Below are 21,828 nucleotides of genomic sequence, written 5' to 3'. Positions count from 1 at the left end.
AGATGCCTACTTGTTTTGAAAAAAATACAGTAGAGCTACTACAGTATATCTGTATCTAAAAATCTGTGTAATGATCTCCTCAATGTATTTCAAAATAGATGCCATAGAGTTAAAGGTGGGGTAGGTAAGAATGGAGAAACCAGCTCGAGATCGCTAGAATTTGAAAATACACAGCTGAAAAAAATCTGCCACTTCCTCACAGAGCCCCTCCTCCAACACACACGAACGCGCACATGACCAATGAGGGCACGAGATGGAAGGCTGACAGGCAGGTAGGCCATCCAGTTACTTTAGCCGGGCCGGCTCAGATGATTGGTCGTGCTTTTTACAGCGCTACGGCTTCCACAGGTGACATTTTCTAATGTATTTGTTGTCAAAGCATTTAATGTATTCATTGCTATCGGGATGTTAAGAGCATTCCATGGAATATAACAAGTGTTTCTGAAACTTACCTACCCCACCTTTAAGTGTTGCCCATCGAAAATGAATATACTTTTTTTCTGGGAAATCTTTGTCTCAGTCTGTTTGATTGAATAAATCGCTTCAACCGACAAGAAAGTTATAAATGGTTAAACTATATTTCTCTTATAGACACAACGTTTATATAAACAGACGGTTTGCAAGACAGGAGAGAAAAGTGTTAAAAACTTTAATTTTGATTGAGTTTGTTTAAATTCGATCTGATTTGGATATGAGATCCAGATTCAGACAGATTGGTGCCGTCAGGGATGTGTTGTCACTAATAACAACCCCGCCTGTATTCACCTGAGTGTAAAACGTTTTAATACGTGTTCATTTGTAAGCGTTTAGTTACATTACAGCCCGTCACTCAGCGTGTGAAGTCCTGTTGTAAAGCAGATATTTGGCAGCAGATCTCACGGCACACAGATGGCTCAGAGAATATCCTGGCAGCCGGCTGATGTAAAGATGGTCCAGCTCTTCACTGAACACAGGATACGATGCACACTTTAATGTTGGAGAAGAGAAGTTGGAGTTTAACTGTAAAGAGAGATCACACTTTACGCCATGCTCAGTTGGAAACCTTACTTCTGAGCGTTTATTCAGCACTAGAGAAAGTATAATACACAGCGTTATTAGGAGGCTGTGCGATGGTAGAGATGAGGTTAATACTAGAGAAAAGAACAGCATTTCACTGGGTTTATTTGAGCCAATACAAATCCATTAACGTCTGGATTAGACACAATACTAAGGACTCACGTGGGACATCTTTGTGTGAAACATGAGTAAAACAAATAGTCTCCCACCATATAAAGAGAGTGGCTGCAATGGACTGAAAAAGATCAAGTTACAAATCAACCACTACTTCTAAAAACGTTAGAGTAAAGTAAATCAAAGTTATTATGCTCTGATTTATATTTGTTTAACATTGTTTCAAAAGAAACTCTAGCAGACGTTTCAGTTTTTAGCATGTGTGATCTTATTAATGATTGTTCAGGTTTCTTTCCTGGTGTTGGGCATTAGACAGTTTTAGTGTCCATACGTGTCAAGACTTGTGCATGAGAGATATTTTCTATTAACAATTTTTGTATTACCAGTTTACTCCATAAAGTTAAAACAAGCTGCCCATTGATCAGAAAAATATTAAAGTCTACAGATCTTTGGTTGCAGATTGAAAACCCACCTGTTAGACTTCACCTATAGGCCATTCAAATCTACCAAAAACGCTAGTGTTCTTTCTGTTCTGAGTTCACATCGTCATGATTGATTGCCCCTATTGTTAGTTGCTTTGGATAAACCTGTCAGCTAACTGTAATGTAATCCAGAGGCTGTCTTCAGAGCTGGATGTGTGAATCATCCTCTCTGACTGAGTGAAAGCAGAAAGTTAGATCTAGTTCCTTTATCTCCATCCGTCCTCTAGTCAGAACAAAAGGAACAGCATTTGGGTAATCTCCCCCCGTCTCCTGTAAACGGGGCCATGCTGCGTTGTGTTTTGAGGCCAGCGGTGCAGTGTCTGCTGTGTCGCTGCGAGAAAATGTCTGCTGCTGCTGTGCGTCTCGGTCTGATGACATCGCCGGTAATCCATCCACACTACTGCAATACCCGAGAGGACAGTCGCACTGCATGCTGGGAAAGAAGCTGCCAGCGGTCTCGTACATGATTGTGAAACCTCGGCTATTAGTTTAAGTGACATCACCGGGTGATGGTTATGGTGGAGGCCAGAGTGATTCAATGTCTATCTTTAGTCATTGTCACTGTAAGAAAGACTTTTTCTACTGGGCAAATTTGGAAATATGTGATTTTGAAAACACAATAAGTCAGGTTTTAAGTTGATGTTATAGCATTTATTAAAATAAGTTAGACATAAGCTGGAATCCCACCTTATGTTAAAGCCTAAAAGCAGCAGGTAATATCGCTAAAAAATGTAAGGTGAGAAAAAGTATTAAATGGCATTTTCCAAAGTATTACATTTTGTAGCTTGTTTCCAATAAGTCTATAAAGTGTCCAAAGAGGTTGTGTTCTACAGTCTGCCTGAATGTAATCATTGCGTAGGTGTGTAGTGTGATTCTGTGTAGTTTATTGATGGCATCCCGTTGGGTTTGACGTCATCTGAACAGGACATCGCACGCTCACTGCTTGATAGCGCGCGAAGGTCCGTTTACGCCGGTTGCTAAGCAACATCGTTATGGGGAAATGCAAGTCTGCGTCCAAATGGTTGGAAGATAAGGAGGAAGGACAATCAATACTGTATATAGTCAATGTGAAGTAAAGTGTGTCGCCAAGGTAACCGGTTAGAACTTGAAGTGGCGATGAGGTCTTAAAATGTATGGAAAGGGTCTTAAAAAAGGTCTTAAAAGGGATTACATTTGACTTCAGGGTTCCTGCATATACCCTGGATAAATACAATGAATGTTAAAAATATAACACTTAAACCCAAGTTGACTTCACCGATAAGTAAAAAAACATTTTTCCTTACTATATCTTTAAATATATACCATTCATAATATAAACCAAGTGCTATCATCTGATTCTTGTCCCACTATAAGTGTTTAATGCTGCAGTAGGTTTATGTCTGTCTTCAGAGAAAAATCCAATTTTCCTTTGCACTAAAAACAGGATCCGTGACTTTGTGTAGTTTGCTGTGACCCTGAAGAAAATACATGTTTGCCCCAGTTAGTGAAGGTGACCAGAGGAGGTGTGCAGAGGGACTGGAGTCTAAATCAGTCACTGTTTCTGTGTTGCTGTGTAAGAAGGATGCTTCAGGTCACAGGAGACACACATTAGAAATAGAGAGACATCCTGGATGACCGCCAGATGGAATATCTTTAGAAAGCTTTAACAAGGCTGTGTGCTGTTAGGAGGAAAGAGAGGAGGACGTGGAGCAATAGTCAGAGTGTAAATGCAACCTTTGTATATTTGAAAGTAGCGTGTTTGAAGTTAAACATTGTGTTTGGTAAACAGAGAGTTATCCAAACTTCTTCCGGCAGGAGCAGCTGAAACAGGTGCAAACTTCAAAGGTAAAAAACATAAAAAGTACAAGCAATGTTTTCATAAAGTGTAATCCATTATTGGAAATGGGACAAATTCAGTTCTTTAGTTCTTTGAGTTAGGCCAAAAGTATCACTGAGAAAGGACTTGTTCAGTAAACGCCTCAAATACCTCATTCACACCAATGGTGTTTCAGGGCCGGTTCGGAGCTGGAGCTTGAAAAGCACCGGGTTTTCCTGTTCACATCGCAGCGGAGCAGCCTCTTAGCTCCGGAATCCGGTTCGTTTCGAGCACCAAAAAATTGTCCGGCTAGAGCAAAAGCACCGCATACGTCACGCTTACGTCGAGGCGGGGGCAGGGGCAGAGACAGATCAACTCCTGAACAACAACAAAAAGCCCGCGTTTTATCCAGTTTGTACACAACGATGGAGAAACTTAACAAGCAGCAGTGGTCCACTGAAGAGACCAGCTACCTACTGGGAATCTGGTCTTCCGAAGAGGTACAGAGGAAGCTGGAGCACAATCGGCCATTGTTGTTGTTGTCGGTGTCAGCTGTGAGCGCTGTGAGGGGTTTCCTCGCGGTTTGGCTTTATGAAGCAGGCACGCAAACGGTTACGTCATGACACAAACGATGACGCAATGACGCAGCACCAGTCGGACTCTGGGCAGTGTGAAAAGAGCCGGAGCTAAACCGAAGAACTGGTTCTGAACCTGAAAAGCTCTAGCTCTCAGCTTGAACCGGAGTTGCGTTGGTGTGAATGAGGTAAAAGAGAGACTGAGATTATAACGAGGGAGTGCGGTCGTCTTTCAATCAGAAGGTTGTGGGTTCGATCCCAGCCCATGCAGCCAACATGTCGATGTATCCTTGGGCAAGATACTTAACCCTGAGTTGCTCCCGACGGCATGGCCAACGGTGTGTGAATGTTAGGTCCTAGATAGAGCTGCACGATTTTCGGAAAAAAATCTAATTGCGATTTTTCTGACAAATATTGCGATTCTATTTGCAATATTTGTTTTTTAGCGACCCAACGGAAGTTTATTGTAAAATGCGGCCATATCTCCGGCTAGGAAGGTCGCATCAACGTACTCCCGTCTCTAGCACCCCGCAGCCCGAGCTACGAGTGAAAGAACTAAACTTACATGAAACTCCCGTTGGGTTGCTTTAAAGTCAAGCTTCAGTTTCAGACTCACCCTGTAATAGAAACATGTGATGGAGCATTACTAACCTGACCCAGATGCTTTCACCAAAGCATCTAAAGCTCCATTGGAAGCCATTTGGAAAGGGCAGGCACTTTCAGAAGCACTTGGCATCACCTTCTATCATGGGCCACTTCTGATTGGTTAACAATGGCTGGTACATGTGGAGCACAGCACTTCTGATTGGTGTGGATGACTGAGACACAAGAAGAACAAAAACAAAAAGTAAAAGCTTTGCGATTTGATAATGGCATCATTTAAAATTGTGATTTCGATTTAAAATTGATTAATCGTTCAGCCCTAGTCCTAGAGTAAGGTACACTGCTCTGTATGAATGGGTGAATGACATGTAGTATGTAAAGCGCTTTGAGGGGGCTTAAAGACTGGATAAAGCGCTATATAAGTACAGTCCATTTACCGTTACCCCAAACGTTTATGACGCTGAAAAGCCCTGGTTAGCCTGTTCATTTTGCTGAGCTACTGTATAGCATAACCTGCATGATGTGCAAATATTGAAAGGTCTTTTAGTTTGTCCAACATAAACCAGACCACGGGGACATTTCAGAGTGCAGTTCTTGAATTACTCTGTGATTTATGAGAGATCTGAAGGCATTCAAGGAAATTCATAGTGCTAAGAAAATGGCCACCAAACATGTTTCCCTTTCAACTGCGCTGTGCCTGCTCTGCTGTAAAAGAAGAGGCACTTCTGATGGTTTCTGAGAGCGTTAATGATGATTACGCCTGGGAGGTGCTTTAAAGATAAGACGCTGCTGACAGGATAAGAATCAGGTGCACACACACACACACACACACACACACACACACACACACACTCACACACACATTTGGTTAATTGGCACCGACACATTACACGACAATTAACAGAGAAAGGACAGATACTGAGGACAGGAACTCAGTTAAATACAGGTGTATTCTGTTAAATCTACTATATGATGATATTAGATCAGAGTGAAACGTGAAGAGATAGAAGCAGCTTGCTTCTGCATCAGTGGATCGTCTCTCGTCAATATCAGGAGTCAAATTCCCTTCTTCCCCAAGCTTTTAATCATACATCAATATTTGATTATCTCTTGATATTTGATCGACTCCTGGTGAATGATCTTTGACTCCTTCCCGCTCAATGCTGTGACTTGTGACGGCTGCTATTATCTGTTCATTGAGTCTCTTGTCCAGGTTTTCTTTAGGAAAGCTGCAACGATTATCCCACTAATCGATGAGTTTATAGTTACTTATTTTTTTCCTTCCTTTGACAACTTTGGGATCAACATCTTGCTGCGATGATAGACCTGAGTGGACACACACATTTACATACAGGTGGCTGTGTAGTCGGCAACATGTGTCAAACACTGGACCTGCTGTACTGATAAGATGGGACACGAACATAAATACGATAATAAGACCCCATAAAGAGGTCATTTGGAATAATTCAATAGACTGTAATATATGTGATTTGATAGGCTGACCAATAGAAACTCAACGAACAGGGTTGCCAGGTTTGTTGGATGAAGGTGAGCTACAGTATCTGCTTGCTGTTAGGTGTGTGTGTGTGTGTGTGTGTGTGTGTGTGTGTGTGTGTGTGTGTGTGTGTGTGTGTGTGTGTGTGTGTGTGTGTGTGTGTGTGTGTGTGTGTGTGTGTGTGTGTGTGTGTGTGTGTGTGTGTGTGTGTGTGTTGTGTGTGTGTGTGTGTGTGTGTGTGTGTGTGTGTGTGTGTGTGTGTGTGTGTGTGTGTGTGTGTGTGTGTGTGTGTGTGTGTGTGTGTGTTTGTGGCAGGGTAAACTAGGCTAGTTGATATGAATAGAGAAGTGATGAATTACCTCTCAGAGCCGAGCCGCAGGACAACACCCTGGGGTCTAACTGTTTGTGTGAGTGTACGGTGTGTGTGCAGAGCCGGCGTCTGGGCCGTTAGGTTGCTGTGGAGAGAGAGAAAGAAAGATATCATTATGCATGTAAATTGTGGATGAAATAGCGCCCTCTATATTGTCAATAGAATATTGTCCTTCCTCAGAGCTCCTCACAAAAAGCGTGTTGCTATGTTTCCTCTCAACGCTCCACAATTCTACAGTACTGTGTATTTAGAGCTGGAGTTGTGAGACTTTTACATATAAGCAAATGTCTTTTATCTTCAAATCCTTGCCAAACAGTGCACACAATTCCATGGAAAGCTCTCTGAGTTAACCCGAGTGTGTGGCCTCTTCTCTCCTGCAACCAGGACTGCTCTCTATAAATCTTCCAATGCACATTTTTAACCTGAATCCTTCCTAAAAATGCTGAGTTTCCTTTTTATCTGGAGCATCCACTCCCTTTAGCTGCTGTTCCATTAATATTATCTTCCCCATGATGTAATTATTCTCACTGCCAGAGGGGGAGGCAAAAGTCCCACACTTCAGCTTTAAGTATCAAAATACTCTTGAAGGAGAAGTTGGACATTTTAAAATACATGCTTATTCACTTTCCTAAAGGGACCCTATTATGGTGTTCCCTTCCCTCTAGTGTGTTGTATAGGTTTGTGTGTAAAGGCTCTCCAAAGGCTGTACGGCTCCTCATTGTAACCATGTTTCTGAAATAGCCTCAACACATCGTGTGTGTATGTGTGTGTGTGTGTGTGTGTGTGCGCGCGCAGATGTAACCTTTTGGAAACCGTAAATCAACTGTGAGCAGCAGCAGTGAAGGATCTATTTAAAACACACACACACATACATTCATATGCACTCACACACACAGACACACGCAGCCCGTGTTACCGTGACAACATGTTTCTTCATTTGCAACCGTTGCCCTTAACAACACTGTTGGCATGGCCTTCTTTCTGGAGCTGCTAAAAACTGAAGTGCAGCATCTCTCACTCAGATGGATAGATAGATGGATACATAGATAGAGTTGCAGCCCTAACATTCATTTAGCTGCTATCTGTTGCACATAACCAGATGTTGAAAAGATACCTAAACATAAATGCATGTGCAGTTTTTAAAAAAAAAAAAATCCATCAAATGTTAATCAGTGATGACTGATATGATGTGTGTGTGTGTGTGTGTGTGTGTGTGTGTGTGTGTGTGTGTGTGTGTGTGTGTGTGTGTGTGTGTGTGTGTGTGTGTGTGTGTGTGTGTGTGTGTGTGTGTGTGTGTGTGTGTGTGTGTGTGTGTGTCCTCCTTGTGTGTGTGCATGTGATTCAGCGACAGGCTGACGTTAGATGAACTAATGAGATTGAAATGAGATTATAATCAGATGAGAGTGGCCTGTAATCCGAGGACAGAGGAGGCATGATGGGAAATGAAGGGTTCTGTCTCTGCCTTTTAATCTATTTCAAGCTGTATTTGAAATCTTCAGTAAATATCAGCAGATTTTAAATATTTAAAATTAATTAAGATGTTTTGCAGCATATAGCACTAAATGTTTATTTCATTATGCTGCTAATGTAGCTTTTCAAACATTATTTTTGCCCAAACGTGTTCAAATCAACAGAACTTTATTTAACATTTTATTGAGGGACCAAACTCTCCAAAGGTACCAAGTATGTCAAGCTTAATTTTTGAGTAAATTGTGGTATATCATATAGTACAGCTGAATCAAACCATGGTTTTCACACACTAAAACACACACTCAAACACACACACACACACACACACACACACACACACACACACACACACACCTGGAGTGCCATATTCAGTGCTTACATAAGCTCTTTGACATTTTGAAATGATACAGCGTGATTGTACACACAGGCACTGAGCATAATTATTATATTATTTTGTTTCTTACATAACAGCTGTTAGAGCAGCACTACTCATCCATCCATCTGTAATGGTTGATAACACGGTGTGTACGATGTGTATCCAGATACTCCTTGTATCCAGTGGTGGAAGAAGTACTTAAATACAAAAAATGTTTAAACAATACAAAAAGTGAGACTAAGTTAATGTTTTTCTTTCCTTTAAAGAAGTTTACGATCAAAAATGTAATTTGTAATACCTTAGAAAATTCTGTCGGATGATGAAATGATCGTCAACACAAATACAATATATTGCTTTAAAATTGAAAAATGTTAGGGTTTGAAACTGAGGTCACCATTTTTGGAAGATTACAAATGGTGGAAAGTAACTAATGGGTCCTAGCACTCCGTGCTCGGGCTCAATTTACAGGCAGAAGATATATCAAACTTTATTTCTTTTTGACGACTTAAGCAAACACACTTTGAGGTGGCGTTTATTCTTAACCTTTTACAATGTGTGATTCAGTTCAGGTTTGACATCTGCGTTCCAGGTAGGAACCACAACTTTGAAAGCAATAGGCGCAGGAACACAAAGGAAACTGATACATTCTTTCATCTGACTGTAGATAACAAAAACGGGATTTCCTATAATGTTTTGTAAATCTATCATTAAGTGTAGTTTATTAAACACTTACTGTGTTTTGAGCGCCCTCTGTTGGCAAACATAGAGAGGACGATCATCTCACCAGGATGGTTGACATCAATTTTAAAGAGACATGAGCAGTAGTGATATGAAAAGTGTGAAGTTAAGGCGATCGATAACCTCCATCGTGACGTGATTACTTTAGAGTATTGAGACCGACGAAGCACTAATTTGACAGTGATGTATGGATTATGGATCTAAAAATAACAGATGATGGCGGTGTGACCTGTGTCACATTCTGCAGCACAATTCTCTCTCTCTCTCTCTCCTCTCTCTCTCTCTCCTCTCTCTCTCTCTCTCTCTCTCTCTCTCTCTCTCTCTCTCTCTCTCTTTTCCTCTCTGTATGTATCAGTGTCTCTCGCCCTCTGCAGTGTGGGAGCAGTATGGTAATGAATGGCTCCAGCTCGCTCTGCAGTGGTAGCAGCTCGCTCACTCCATACTAATACAACTGGTTCACTGAGAAAGACAGTGAGGGGGGGGGAAGAGGACAGGTTCTTTTTGTGCTGAGGACAGAGAGAAAGAAGTAGGTGAAAATGGGGAGAAAGACAGTAAGAAAGAACGACTTTTTACCCTGAATGCAGAAGTTCCCAACATTTGTTTGACCCTTTTAGGTCTCAAATTCTGTTCCAGCATGGTAAAGGAATATAGGGTTTCTTCGTTTGTGTCTTCTTGTGGTTTGCTATTCTCCTCTGTGTAACAGGCTAGTCACACCAGATATTGTCACAGCTAAATGTATCCATGCACCCTTGCAGAATAGGCTTGATTCTCTTCTGGTGTTTTATTCTCATGAGGAAAGGAAAAGATACCTTAGCTTGGAAACTGTTTACTAGCAAATACTACTTGATTGTCTTAGCAAGCTCTTTCGCTCAGTTGCTAAGGGGACAATATGTTGATACTGTATATTCAGAAGACATATTTTGTACTTTTTATAAGTGAGTCCTTATTTTCAGTTAAAATTGGAAAATTCTGAAACGAACACAACCCTTGCAAATGTCAAGGTTCATGAATGAATGTAGGAGCATACACACCCAGTTGTATTTACTTATTATCTGTTATACATGGTTATACTTTTTGTTTACAACAGAAAAGAAAGCAGAGGCTTCGATAATTCCACTGAGACAAATGTAACATTTGTGATATTGGGCTATATAAATAAACATTGATTGATTGATTGATAATTAAAAAAATATGTTTTAATTATTTTTGCCGAAGCATTGTTTTTTAATTTCAGGTTGGAAGTCTTCCACCAACTTATTTAACTACAATGCTTTCGTGCCAGTGTAGTACGTGTAGATGTTTTCCATTTTCCTAGTAAGCCTATTGTGAAATGTGTCACCTTAGGAACCAAAACTAAGGCCTGAATAGTAATCTAATAATACTGAATATATCCAGTTTGTCAGTGTTAACTCTATCCGAAGAGAAGCAACATCAGACTAATTCCTTCCACCATGTAGAATAAATGTAGATTAATTCAGTGCAGAGACACACAGCTGGCGTTATATAAGCTCACACCAGCACAGAGGGTCAACAGGACGTTACAATCAGTTAACTCTGTGAATATCAAACGGGATTTACACTGTATGCTCGGCACTGTATCACAGCGAGCACCCAGGCAGTGGCGCATACATCATGCCTGCAGCGATACACAGTGACAGTGAGTGTGCAGCGGACCAGCAAACTGTCACATCACAACGAGTGGGATAAAATGTGAGGAATAAGGTCTCCGCTCTGTGAAGCGTGGAGGAAGCTCCTCAGGCTGATCTGCAGCCGGCTGCTCTGGGATCTGTGTGGAAACGTTACAGCTGACTTTCACCATGTTGGCAGAAAAAACGTTGCAGATGAACGTTTTATAAACACAAGAAAGTTACACGACGACCAGAGCTGGTTATACTTTGTTTTATATTTTAAATATTTTACATGGGGCTTACAGTTGGCCTCAGGGTAAAATACACACACACGCTGTAGACGTTAAGTTACATTTTGTTCTCACTTTGATGGGCTTTCTTGTAGGGAAGACCTCCAAAAGAAAACCAGTGGTCAAATGTAACATCACATATAACATTTTAGATTTGATCAGTTTCCCCTTTATTCTGTGCCGCTAATTCTCTCCTGGCATTTTGTTTTAAGGAGTTATCAGGAAAGGAAAACTAGCTAGTTAGCTTGCAAACTGTCATTTTACTAGCAAATACTAATTGATTGTCATGAAGCAAGCTCTTTTGCAAAGTAAATATGTTCACACTGTATATTCAAAACACAAATGTTGTAGGCCTACTGTTATATTATAAACTTTCTGTAAACCAGTCTGTCTTTTCAGTAAAAGTGATGAGATTTTGGCAGTAGTGGAATATACTGTACTGTAGCCTACTCAAGTACAGAGTATAAATATGATTAAAGCATCACATAGTGACCTTCAGCTTTATTACAGTGAGGTTTGCTGAGGACATATGCTGTGACATTCTGGTGCACCCAGTTTGACTCTTCTCCACACATCTCCTCAGTGACAGATTGGTAATCAGCCTGGTGACAGGGTTCAGCCAGCGGTTAGCGAGACCATCCTTTAGCTGCAAGGTCGCAGGTTCAGTCAAGGCCCATGACAGACATCGAGGAGGGCACCGTTCATGGTCCTGTATCTAGTCTGGATGAGACAGTCAGTAAAAAGCAGCCTAACACTGGAAGACTGTCATTTGGTAATGAAAGAGCCATATAGAGAAACAGCTCATCAGCGTTAGCATGCAGGATACGACCTAAGGATACCATTAGGCCTTCCCCTGTCCCTCTGAGAGTTCAGTAAACTATCTTTATGTGTGCATCATCCTCCCCCTCCTGACTCACTGTACACTATACATGTACTGCTGTGATGCTAACTGCTAGTGCTAACGGCCGACATTGAATGTGTGTAACCATAAGCTAAGATATTGTGTGTTCGAACTGCTAAGCTAACTCTTGTGATTGTTAATGTTGTATGCTGGTAAAGTATGAGAATTTAAGACTATATACTAACTTTTGTCTGCCATTTATATTAAGGTTATGCTAACGTGGTAAGATAAAGCTAAGAGTGTTAGTTGTATGCTAATTGCTATGCTGTTGTTTTTTATTGTGTGCTAAGCTAACGCTTATAAAATTAAATGTGCTTTTTGCTTTAACACCACTAGCCATACTTGTGTGCTAATTGCTACATGCTGCTATTAATACTGTGTGCTAAGCTAATGCTGATAGTGTGCTGTAATGCTAACTGTGCTAATGGTGTTTGTTTATGTGTGCCTGTCTGTTGTTGTTGTTGTCTACCTTTCTCTGTTTCTCTCTTGACTTTATTTTTCTCTCTTTTTTCTCTTTCTCCCTCTGCCCCCGCTCTCATCTTTCTCTCTCTCTCTCTCTTTCTATCTCTTTCTGTCAGGTCTTATTCCTCCTCCACTACCTGTTCTACTACCAACACCTCTTGTCGTTCCTCCAACAACCCTACTAGCATCACCACTCCTTCCTCCACCTCCTCCTCCTCTTCCTCCTCTCTCTACTCCTCCAGCCTACCTCCTAACAGCCACGCCACCTACCATCAGTACTGCTGTCCCGCGCGCCTCCGCCTGCCCAAGCCTCCCTGCGCCCTGCCCCCCGCCAAGCACCACGAGCAGGCAAGGTAAGGGCCAGAGTCCCCCTTCACCCAGCCTCACCCACTTACCCCCGCTCTGCCTCCACCCTCCACACTGCCCCTGGTAGCCTCCCTCAGACCTTGTCCAGCAGGTAGAGCAGTGACCCCAAAATGCATTGAGAGCGAATTTAACACACGTCATGATTTCTAAACACACCTGATTTTTTTTATGGTTGCTTGTTATGTTAACATGGCAAACTGATGTTTTCAGCTTTTTGATGAGTCTGACTTAAAGGTGGGGTAGGTAAGTTTGAGAAACCGGCTCGAGATACACTTGTTGTTATATTCCATGGAATGCTCTTAACATCCCGATAGCAATGAATATCTTAAAGTGCTTTGACAACAAATCCATTAATAAATGTCATCTGTGGAAGCCGTGGCGCTGTAAAAAGCACGACCAATCATCTGAGCCGGCCCGGCTAAAGTAACTGGATGGCCTACCTGCCTGTCAGCCTTCCATCTGTGCACAAACTTATCTCGTGCCCTCATTGGTCATGTGCGCGTTCGTGTGTGTTGGAGGAGGGGCTCTGTAAGGAAGTGGCAGATTTTTTCCGGTTGTGTATTTTCAAATTCTAGCGCACTCAAGCTGGTTTCTCCAAAGTTACCTACCCCACCTTTAATGTTTCATCCAAATGATACCATCGGGACAAAAGACACAGATGTTAACCGCGGGATGCACTACATATATATCAGGCCTATACACTAAAGGCCAATAATGGGAAATGTATATTTTTATGTTTGAGGCTGATAATAAATCATAGCCCATAAATGATCGAGTAACAATAGGGAACCAAATTGCTTTTATTGACTTGAGGGTAGAATCTACGAACTCTGGTAAAGTAGGTCTCTCAAATTGGTTTGTAATCTGCCAAAAAATGAAGATCATATCCACATCTTGGATTCATAATGTTAAATAACTTTAACACGGTTTTAAAAAATAAAAAAGGCAAACATTTCTGGGAACTTTTGTTTGATTGATTGCTGATATTAGGTCTTGCAAAAATACCTGATTTTTTGTCATTATTACAAAATAGACGCTACATATCCTGAAATACGACCTGATCAATTCATCAACTAATGTTCGGGTCCTAAATCTCTGCATTTAGATTATGAACATGAACATATGACATAGACTGTTGTCTCAACTTACAAAAAAGAATCCTTAGCTTTCCTGTTGTCAAAATGAACTCTCTAGTTTGTCAAATTCGCTCTCAATGCATTTTATCGTCACATGAAGCCTCACCTGCTCTCTCCCCCTCCTTGCCTCCCTCTTTAGTGCTGTAATAACCTGTTATATTATGTTACCCCTCTCTCTCTCTCTCACACACACACATGAATCAATCCTGAAGGTGAAGCAGCTGCTCCAGTCGCTCCTCTCTCCTCCACCTTCTCCCCTGAACACCATCTCTCTCTCTCTCTCCATCCCGCTCTCCCCCACATCCTCCATGCTGCTCTCAAACAAACCATCTTGAAGCCAATCACCATAAACAGGCCAATATAAGAACCAATAACGCGACGCTGGCATTATTAAAATAGGTTTTATTACTTGTTTTGAATTAGATTCTTTAATTCTAGTTGCTGGTTATGCAGGTGTTCATTTCAGGTGTTCCTGCTGCATGTGGTAGTTTCTAAAGGTATCCTGATCAAATAAAATAAACTCTATGACAATGTTGCTCCACAGAAATGCAAGTTATTTAAAAGAAATAACAAAGGAACTGTATAATATTATAGTTACAGATTTGGTTATGCTGCTATAGCAGAGGGCAGAGATGCATCTTGAAGTGATCTTTAATACAAAAACAAAACATTTCCCCCCCTTTATAAATACACATTAACACAACCGTGTTTTCAATATTATTTAATCAAATTTCACGCTAAACTAAATGTGTATAGAGTGCCACAGGGACGCATCCTAAAACCCGGAAGTAAACTCCTTCCGGTTCCTTCGACAAAACGCAACGCAATTTCTCCATAGGATTTTGGAAAATAGCTCGAAATAAGGTCTGTGGTTGAAACACATTCAAGAGACGGATCACGTTTTGTTCAGCAGTTCAACAAAAAATATCATATTACAAGTAGAAACTGTAACCTGAATCACATTTAAAATTAAAAAAAAATAAAGATCAACAGTTGATTCAACAAAAGTAAATACAATTTATTAAAAACGTATTTGAAAAACTAAAATGTTAAAACACTTTATAAAAGTCTCAATATGTTCAGCTCCTCTTAAAGATGGAGGGTAAATAGTTTAATCACAAGAGACTCCTGCTATTTGAATGTGTGTGTGTGTGTGTGTGTGTGTGTGTGTGTGTGTGTGTGTGTGTGTGTGTGTGTGTGTGTGTGTGTGTGTGTGTGGTGTGTGTGTGTGTGTGTGTGTGTGTGTGTGTGTGTGTGTGATGTGTGTGTGTGTGTGTGTGTGTGTGTGTGTTGTGTGGTGTGTGTGTGTGTGTGTGTGTGTGTGTGTGTGTGTGTGTGTGTGTGTGTGTGTGTGTGTGTGTGTGTGTGTGTGTGTGTGTGTGTGTGTGTGTGTGTGTGTGTGTGTGTGTATGAGTGTGTGTGTGTGTATGAGTGTGTGTGTGTGTGTGTGTGTATGAGTGTGTTAGGGCTGAGAGTGGGTGAGTCACCAGCGGGAGGGAGATTTTCAGAGGGTGTTGTGCATAAATACACACACACACACACACACACTGCACAGAGGGATGCTGCACGTGACTAACATGCTGCTGGTGACATGACCTCTCATTCTTCAGCAGCATCACTTTTAACTGAGATCATCAGAGAGATTAATACAATATTTCACTTTTTAAAACTATTTTTCTTTTGTATTACTATTTACTTGCACTATATTTGTTCTGTTATCTGTGTTTTGTATTGCTCTGTTGGAGAAGCCTGTGACACAAGATGTTCATCGTCATAACTACACTGTAGCTATGCACGTATGACTAAATAAAGAACCTTGAACCTTGAGATTAATACAATATTTTTAACACTGAATTTTCTAAAAATGTAAAGTGATAAAAACTCTAGACACTTGTCTGTGAAATCAGTATTATTATATTATAATGCATGAGCTGTGTTCAGCCACAGTGTCTTTAAAAGCACAATGATACATCTGATACAGCACTGAGATGTATATCTGCTTTAAAAAGGTTGAATTATTAGTAATATTTGCTAAACTTGTTTGTTCAAATCATATATAAGTATAACAAAAGTGACTTTAAGGAGTAAATAAGAAAAAGTTATAAGACTAGAAATAAATGTTGCATTTGCATTCTTCGCAATAAATCTCAAAATGGTCTCGCTTCCTCCATCAACCATATCACACCATCGTGCCTCTTCACTGTCCCGTCCCCTAAGCAAGAAACAAGAAGTGAGTTGAGTGACTTTATTAATTGTGAGATGAATCGAGGCGATGGAGGAACGCTGCTTCACCTCCGCCACACAAAGTCAAACTCAGAAGGTCACTTTACATTTAGAGATGTGTAAACACTGACACCTGGTGGCCTGCTGCAGTACTGCAACTCTACACTAAAAACCCCATCACCACACTGCTCTTCTTGTCGTCCCTCCTTTCTTACCCTATTCTTCTTCAACCATACGTTATCTTCTTCTCCTTCTTCCGATTAATATCGTCTTCTATTGTCCTGCTCCTCTTCCTCTCTCCTTCTTCTTCTACTTTCCTGCTCCTCATCCTCTCTCATTCTCCCTTGTACTCTCTACTTCTACTTTCCTGCTTTTCTTCATCTCCTCTTCCTCTTCTCCTGCTCCTCTTCCTCTCTCTCTTTGTCTCTCGTCTGTTTGTCTGTCTGTCTCTCAGAGAGGAGGAAGACGACGACATCGCCCATCAGTTCTGTTGCCCCGCCTCCGAGTGCAGTAGCCCCTCCTCTAGGTAACCAGGGGCGACCGTGAGCCAATCCCCTGCCTCACCCCGACTCTTCGGTAAATCGAGGGGGTGATTACAAACCCCCCCCCCCCCCCAAAATATCCTCCATGGCTGTCTCTGTCTCTTTATTTTTCTGCCCTTTTGATCATGAAAAAGCAAGAAAATGACACTTGTGGGGTAAAAACAAAGTCATCACAGTTTCAGTTTGAAGGCTTGTTTGTTCAGAAAATTAAAGTCCGAGGTTGATTGCAATTTCTTGTGAACAATAAGAACCTTATAAAAGAAAACCATGAAGCTAGCTTTGCTGCAGATCCAATTTTACTCTTTTGTTTTGGCGTCAAATTTTCATATTAGAAAAAACGACCTCCTGTGTTGGACAGTACGAGTTGCGTTGCAGCTTTTAACCAACAGGACTGACTCTGACCCACCTGGAGACGACGTTCAAACCTGCTTCGGTCCGCAGTGACTCAGCTGAACGTCAGCAATGAGTCTGCATTTTTGTGCATAATGTCAGCACGCCGGACAGTCTCTGAGATCAAACTCAGACCTCCTCTCTTCCCTCGTCTCCTAGTTTGGGTTTGAACGTGGACTTTAACAGTTTTCCCCTCCCCTGTCCGAGCATGAAGCCATGACCCCGCTGTTCCCGAGCCCGAGGCAGACGGCTGCAGCACTCGAACCAACAATATGCTCCGGGGCCGTACAAAACATCACCACGATAGCATCCAAACATCAGCAGGTAGCGCTGGAGGACTCTGTCTGAGCAGGGTGTGTTGTCACAGCATGTCCTCACCACATCACACCAAACTGTTCGGAGCGAAGGACTGAAGACTCCTCTGGTGGGACGAAACTCTGAAAGGGTTTGTTCATGAGCCAGAGTTTATTCTGTGAGTGGAGTCATTTGATTCTGTCTCCTGCTCTGTCTTCTGTTGACCGTCCCTGCATACTGCTACCAGGGTTCTCCTTATCACTGGTTATTGTTCTTGTTTCAACAATCTTCTTGCACCCTAATGTTCTGAAACACTGGAGGGAGTGAAAGCAGCAGCTAGCATGAACCAGTGGAGTAAAAAAGAGGATAGAAGTGTTGCTTAGTTTGACCTCAGAGGAAGTTCTTGTGGCGCCAAATTGCCAGAAATAAGAACATAGTTTGATGTAGATTTCATAGCAAAATATGTACAACAATCATGCTTACTAGCTTGGTGCTAAGTATACTTAGAGGCTGAGTTAAAGCAGGCTTCTGCAGGTCCACATGCACATTGAGGTTTTCTACACTTGTGGCACCTGAGTTAAAGTCAGTGTCAGAGAGAAAAACACTTGAAGTGCTTCCCCTGTTTCCAGTTTTAGGGAGAACCCTGGTGCCTAATATGTACAGTACACACACACACACACACACACACACACACACACACACACACACAGCTGCAAGAGTCCTCAAAGGTAATAAAAGGACATCAGGATGAAAGTTGGTATGAGTATGTTTACATGCACACCATAGTGATGAGCGTTAAGGCAATATCTTTATGTGATCATATTGAATAACAACCTGATTTATTTCAAATCAATCTAATATGTTATTATCTTCATAAACATGGTAATGAGATTGGGAAAGAAATCTGTACAAACTTCTGATTCCGTCCCACATGTAGACCAAGCGCTGATTCGTCCATCTATGTATTGCTTTCGAACAAGAACAACAAAACCAGAGAAAAATAAACAACATTATTAAATAATGAGCAACAGGTCTTGACAACGAGGTGTAACGGTTTATTTGGACAGAAAGAGGCCGATTGTGCACCAAATGAATGCGTTTTAGCTTAATTAGATATGTGCATATAGCATAGCAACAACTAGCTGCTATTTTCCTAGCTGAATAGTTAGGTATGCGTTTCACTCTTTACGTTAAAATATTTAAATCAAGATGATTTTTTTCCAGCTGACACTTATAGTAAATACTTCATAAATATGTCCAAAAAAAAATTCGTACACAAAAATTGACAATAACAGGTTCAGTTGGACCTAAGAGAAACTTCTGCAAACTTTTAGAATTAAATGTTTGGCCTCATTGCTCAGTTTTGGTGGTTGACAGGAAAGGCAGAAAGCAGATTAATGTTGCTGTTAATGTAGGGTTACGGAAATGATCCCTATAACACCTAAGGGGTGTGGTTAGGTCAAACATAAGGTTGTGGATTAAAAACAGAAATACTGTCACGTTTCAGAAGAGTGAAGCTTGGTCTGCATGTATGATCACACTTCAAATCAAGCTGGGATCATTCAGTATAATCCCAACAGTTCATGTAAACATACTCTGTCTTCCCCTCTGAGGAGGTGATGATGATGAAGGAGCGGACAGAAGTCCAACAGTGGAGCCCTTTGTGTCTTCTTCCCATTTCCTAGATCTATGTTCTTTATGCTGTCACTCCTCTACACTTTATCTCTGTGTGTGTAACTCTGAATCTTCGACACCCTTCTTCCTACTTCCCTTCCAAAAGAAAGAAGGAATTGAATAAATAATCCTTCTGATTCAGTGCCAAGTGAATTAAGAGAAAGATGAAGGGGAGAAAAACCTCATTGCCAAGTAAGACGGAAGGTATTATTCTCCTGTCGCTGTGCCAAGTTAAAGAAAGTCTCTGACAGCCGTCGAGCAAATGTCTTTTTTTTGTAAGCAGGAAAAATCTGACAATTTAATCGAGTCATCTTTTAGCCGTACGCTCAAACGTATATCTACATATTTTTCGTCATACAGCAGCTTGCCGTTTAGCTTCTTCTCGCAATGTGTAAATTAAAAAGCAATACGTTTGTTTCCAGATGTGCTACGAGAATCTCCCCGTGTGTGTAAACTCATATTGAGTGTGAGGGTTTAACCAGTGAAAGGCTGATTACTTACAGTAAATGAACACGAAGTGAAAGGCTCTGATCCAAAGTTTTATATGCAGCGCGACGACACAAAGGTTTACAACACAAGTCAAGGGATGTTTTAGGTTTTTCAAAAGAAACTTAAAATAGTTTATTTTCCCCGTTCAAAACTGACCAGAGTTCAAGATTTAGAAAATGCACGTCTTATTTGTAAAAAGCTGTCAAATGCAGGTCCACCTAAGTCTCTCTTGAAAGTGTGTTATTTTGATTGTCCTCCTTTATTTCTATATATCCTTTTCATTTGTTTCTTTTGATTGATAGCAGCTTTCTAGACAGTAATACTCACTTTATACCAACGCCCCTTTGCCACCAAATCCTCAAAATGTTAATTCAAGCCAACGCCTCGATCACACTTCATAGTTTTTCACAACTGTGTGTTTTTCTGGTCGTCTCAGAGCTGTAGGAAATTAACAAATTGAATGGTCTTGTTGCTGCGAGCATGTCAGTTCTATGGAGACACATCAAATGTTGCTTTTTAGGGAATAGGTTATTCAACATCAGTCATTTAACATTTGATATTGTTCATTATGAAAGAGGATCAAGATGCAATAACTGCTATTAATGACAACATCAAATGTTTACGAGGCAGTACGCACCAAAATACATTGAGATATGGTTCTGATAGTTGTGTTACACCGAGGTTAGGTTCCTGGTTGCTCAGTCGTTGTCACATAAATTACACGATTGATGCTGCAGTATATGATGTGAAAATACCCGACTGTCCTCCACCAACGAACCCACCTTATGGTCTTTAGTACAAGCTGCTTATTAGGACACTTCGGCGACGACCTCTAGTGGTCGTGGATAATATGAATGGAGAAACAAACATGATGTTCCCAGAGAAACCTCTGTCCATTTCCCTTAAAGAAAAGTTACATAGTGGCACGTACATAATGTCATTTACAGAGGCTTTAATATTGTTTTTAATAAAAATCATGATTTTAGACCTTTTCACAACTTTAACCACATGTTTAAAATGTGACCGTTATGTTTAAAAAATAAGGACGTGTTGATCTCCTGCTGGTAGAGACTCTTCTGTGGGTCGTATTAAAGCAGGGGTGACAAACTCAAGGCCCGGGGGCCAAAACCGGCCCGTGACTTCATTTTCTGTGGCCCACACGAGCTCTGAGACAATATAATATGTTTATTATACGGTTACATGCCGATTTACAGAAGCACGTTGCCCATAAACTACATGTCCCACAATGCATCTCAAATATGACTTTTTTTCTCAGAATTTACCTTTTTTTCTTCAAAATATGCCTTTTTTCTTAGAATTTGACTTTTTCTCTGAATTAGATTTTTTTTTCAAAACGTTGCTTTTTTTCAAAATGTTACTTTTTCCCCCCAAATTTCACTTTTCTTTTTTGTTGACTTTTTCTACAGAATTTGGCTTTTCTTTTTAAATCATTTTGTGACATTCTCACCGAAGAGACTTGCAATTATTTGCCCTAGACTTCTGCTTTCAGACGTAGTGAATTATGAAGTTATTACCCTATCCGGTAACAATCCAATGCAGAGGCAATAATGTAATATAATACATTATTTTATATATATTAAATATTTATAGTCTTAAAGTTACAACCGGCCCTTTGAGTGCAACCATAATTCCAATGTGGCCCGCGATAAAATTGAGTTTGACATCCCTGTATTAAAGTGTAGAAAAATGTAGGAGGTATTAATTCAGTAAACTACAAGATCCCAAACGAGCTGCAAACACGTTTTCGGTTTGCTACGTATAACCCATTTTATCCAGATGTGAAGTATTAGTCAACATTTCTTGGGATCGATAGAGGGTCAGTTGCACAGCTTTTGGATGATAACATCGTCTTTGTAGTAATCATGTGGTCATATCTGCGCAGGTGAATTATATGTCTGATAAGATTTGACTTTAAATGTGCCATAGTTAATATAAATATAATCACACTTTGCACTAGAGCCAAATGATGTGCTGCAATCAACCCAAATTAGTACACCAGTAAAGTTTGGTATCTGAGGAAATCCTATAAGTATATTTTATTATTTTGCATCTGTCGTTTTAGCATTGACTCCAGACTCTAAAATATATCAGGTAACACATACATTAGTTACAGTACATATGAAACACTTTTATTTTAAAATCTATGAAGTATTTAGACCTAAAGTTTGACTTGAAATTGACGTGGAGACAATCAATGTAAAATAAAAAATTGATTAAATATATAATTAAAATATGGTTCCAGGACGTTACTCTATTAATATGATTAGCAATTTGAAATAGAAGATAGGTGTTTTCTTCATGTGCATGCTCATTTATATATTATTTTATTACAGCTAGC

At 40.6% G+C, this 21,828-nt stretch overlaps 1 protein-coding gene across 6 annotated transcripts in view; it reads left to right on the top strand.

Moving 5' to 3' along the window:
* The window catches only part of LOC117556901 (IQ motif and SEC7 domain-containing protein 2-like), a 42,360-nt gene extending 24,036 nt beyond the window's left edge, over positions 1-18,324 (top strand). For 4 of the 6 annotated variants that reach the window (XM_034232492.1, XM_034232494.1, XM_034232495.1 and 1 more), the window contains exons 3-4: positions 12,472-12,708; positions 16,535-18,324. In XM_034232492.1, coding sequence (XP_034088383.1) covers positions 12,472-12,708; positions 16,535-16,610 — 313 coding nt within the window. In that variant the 3' untranslated portion in view covers positions 16,611-18,324. The remainder of the gene's footprint in view (positions 1-12,471; positions 12,709-16,534) is intronic. The other 2 variants (XM_034232497.1, XM_034232496.1) reach the window with 2 other exon arrangements.
* Positions 18,325-21,828: the final 3,504 nt, after the last annotated feature.

The sequence above is a fragment of the Gymnodraco acuticeps genome, unplaced genomic scaffold (genome assembly GCF_902827175.1).
Source record: "Gymnodraco acuticeps unplaced genomic scaffold, fGymAcu1.1, whole genome shotgun sequence".
Lineage (NCBI taxonomy): Eukaryota > Metazoa > Chordata > Actinopteri > Perciformes > Bathydraconidae > Gymnodraco > Gymnodraco acuticeps.
Note: the sequence above shows the minus strand (reverse complement) of the source record. Positions and strands in the feature narration are given on the sequence as shown.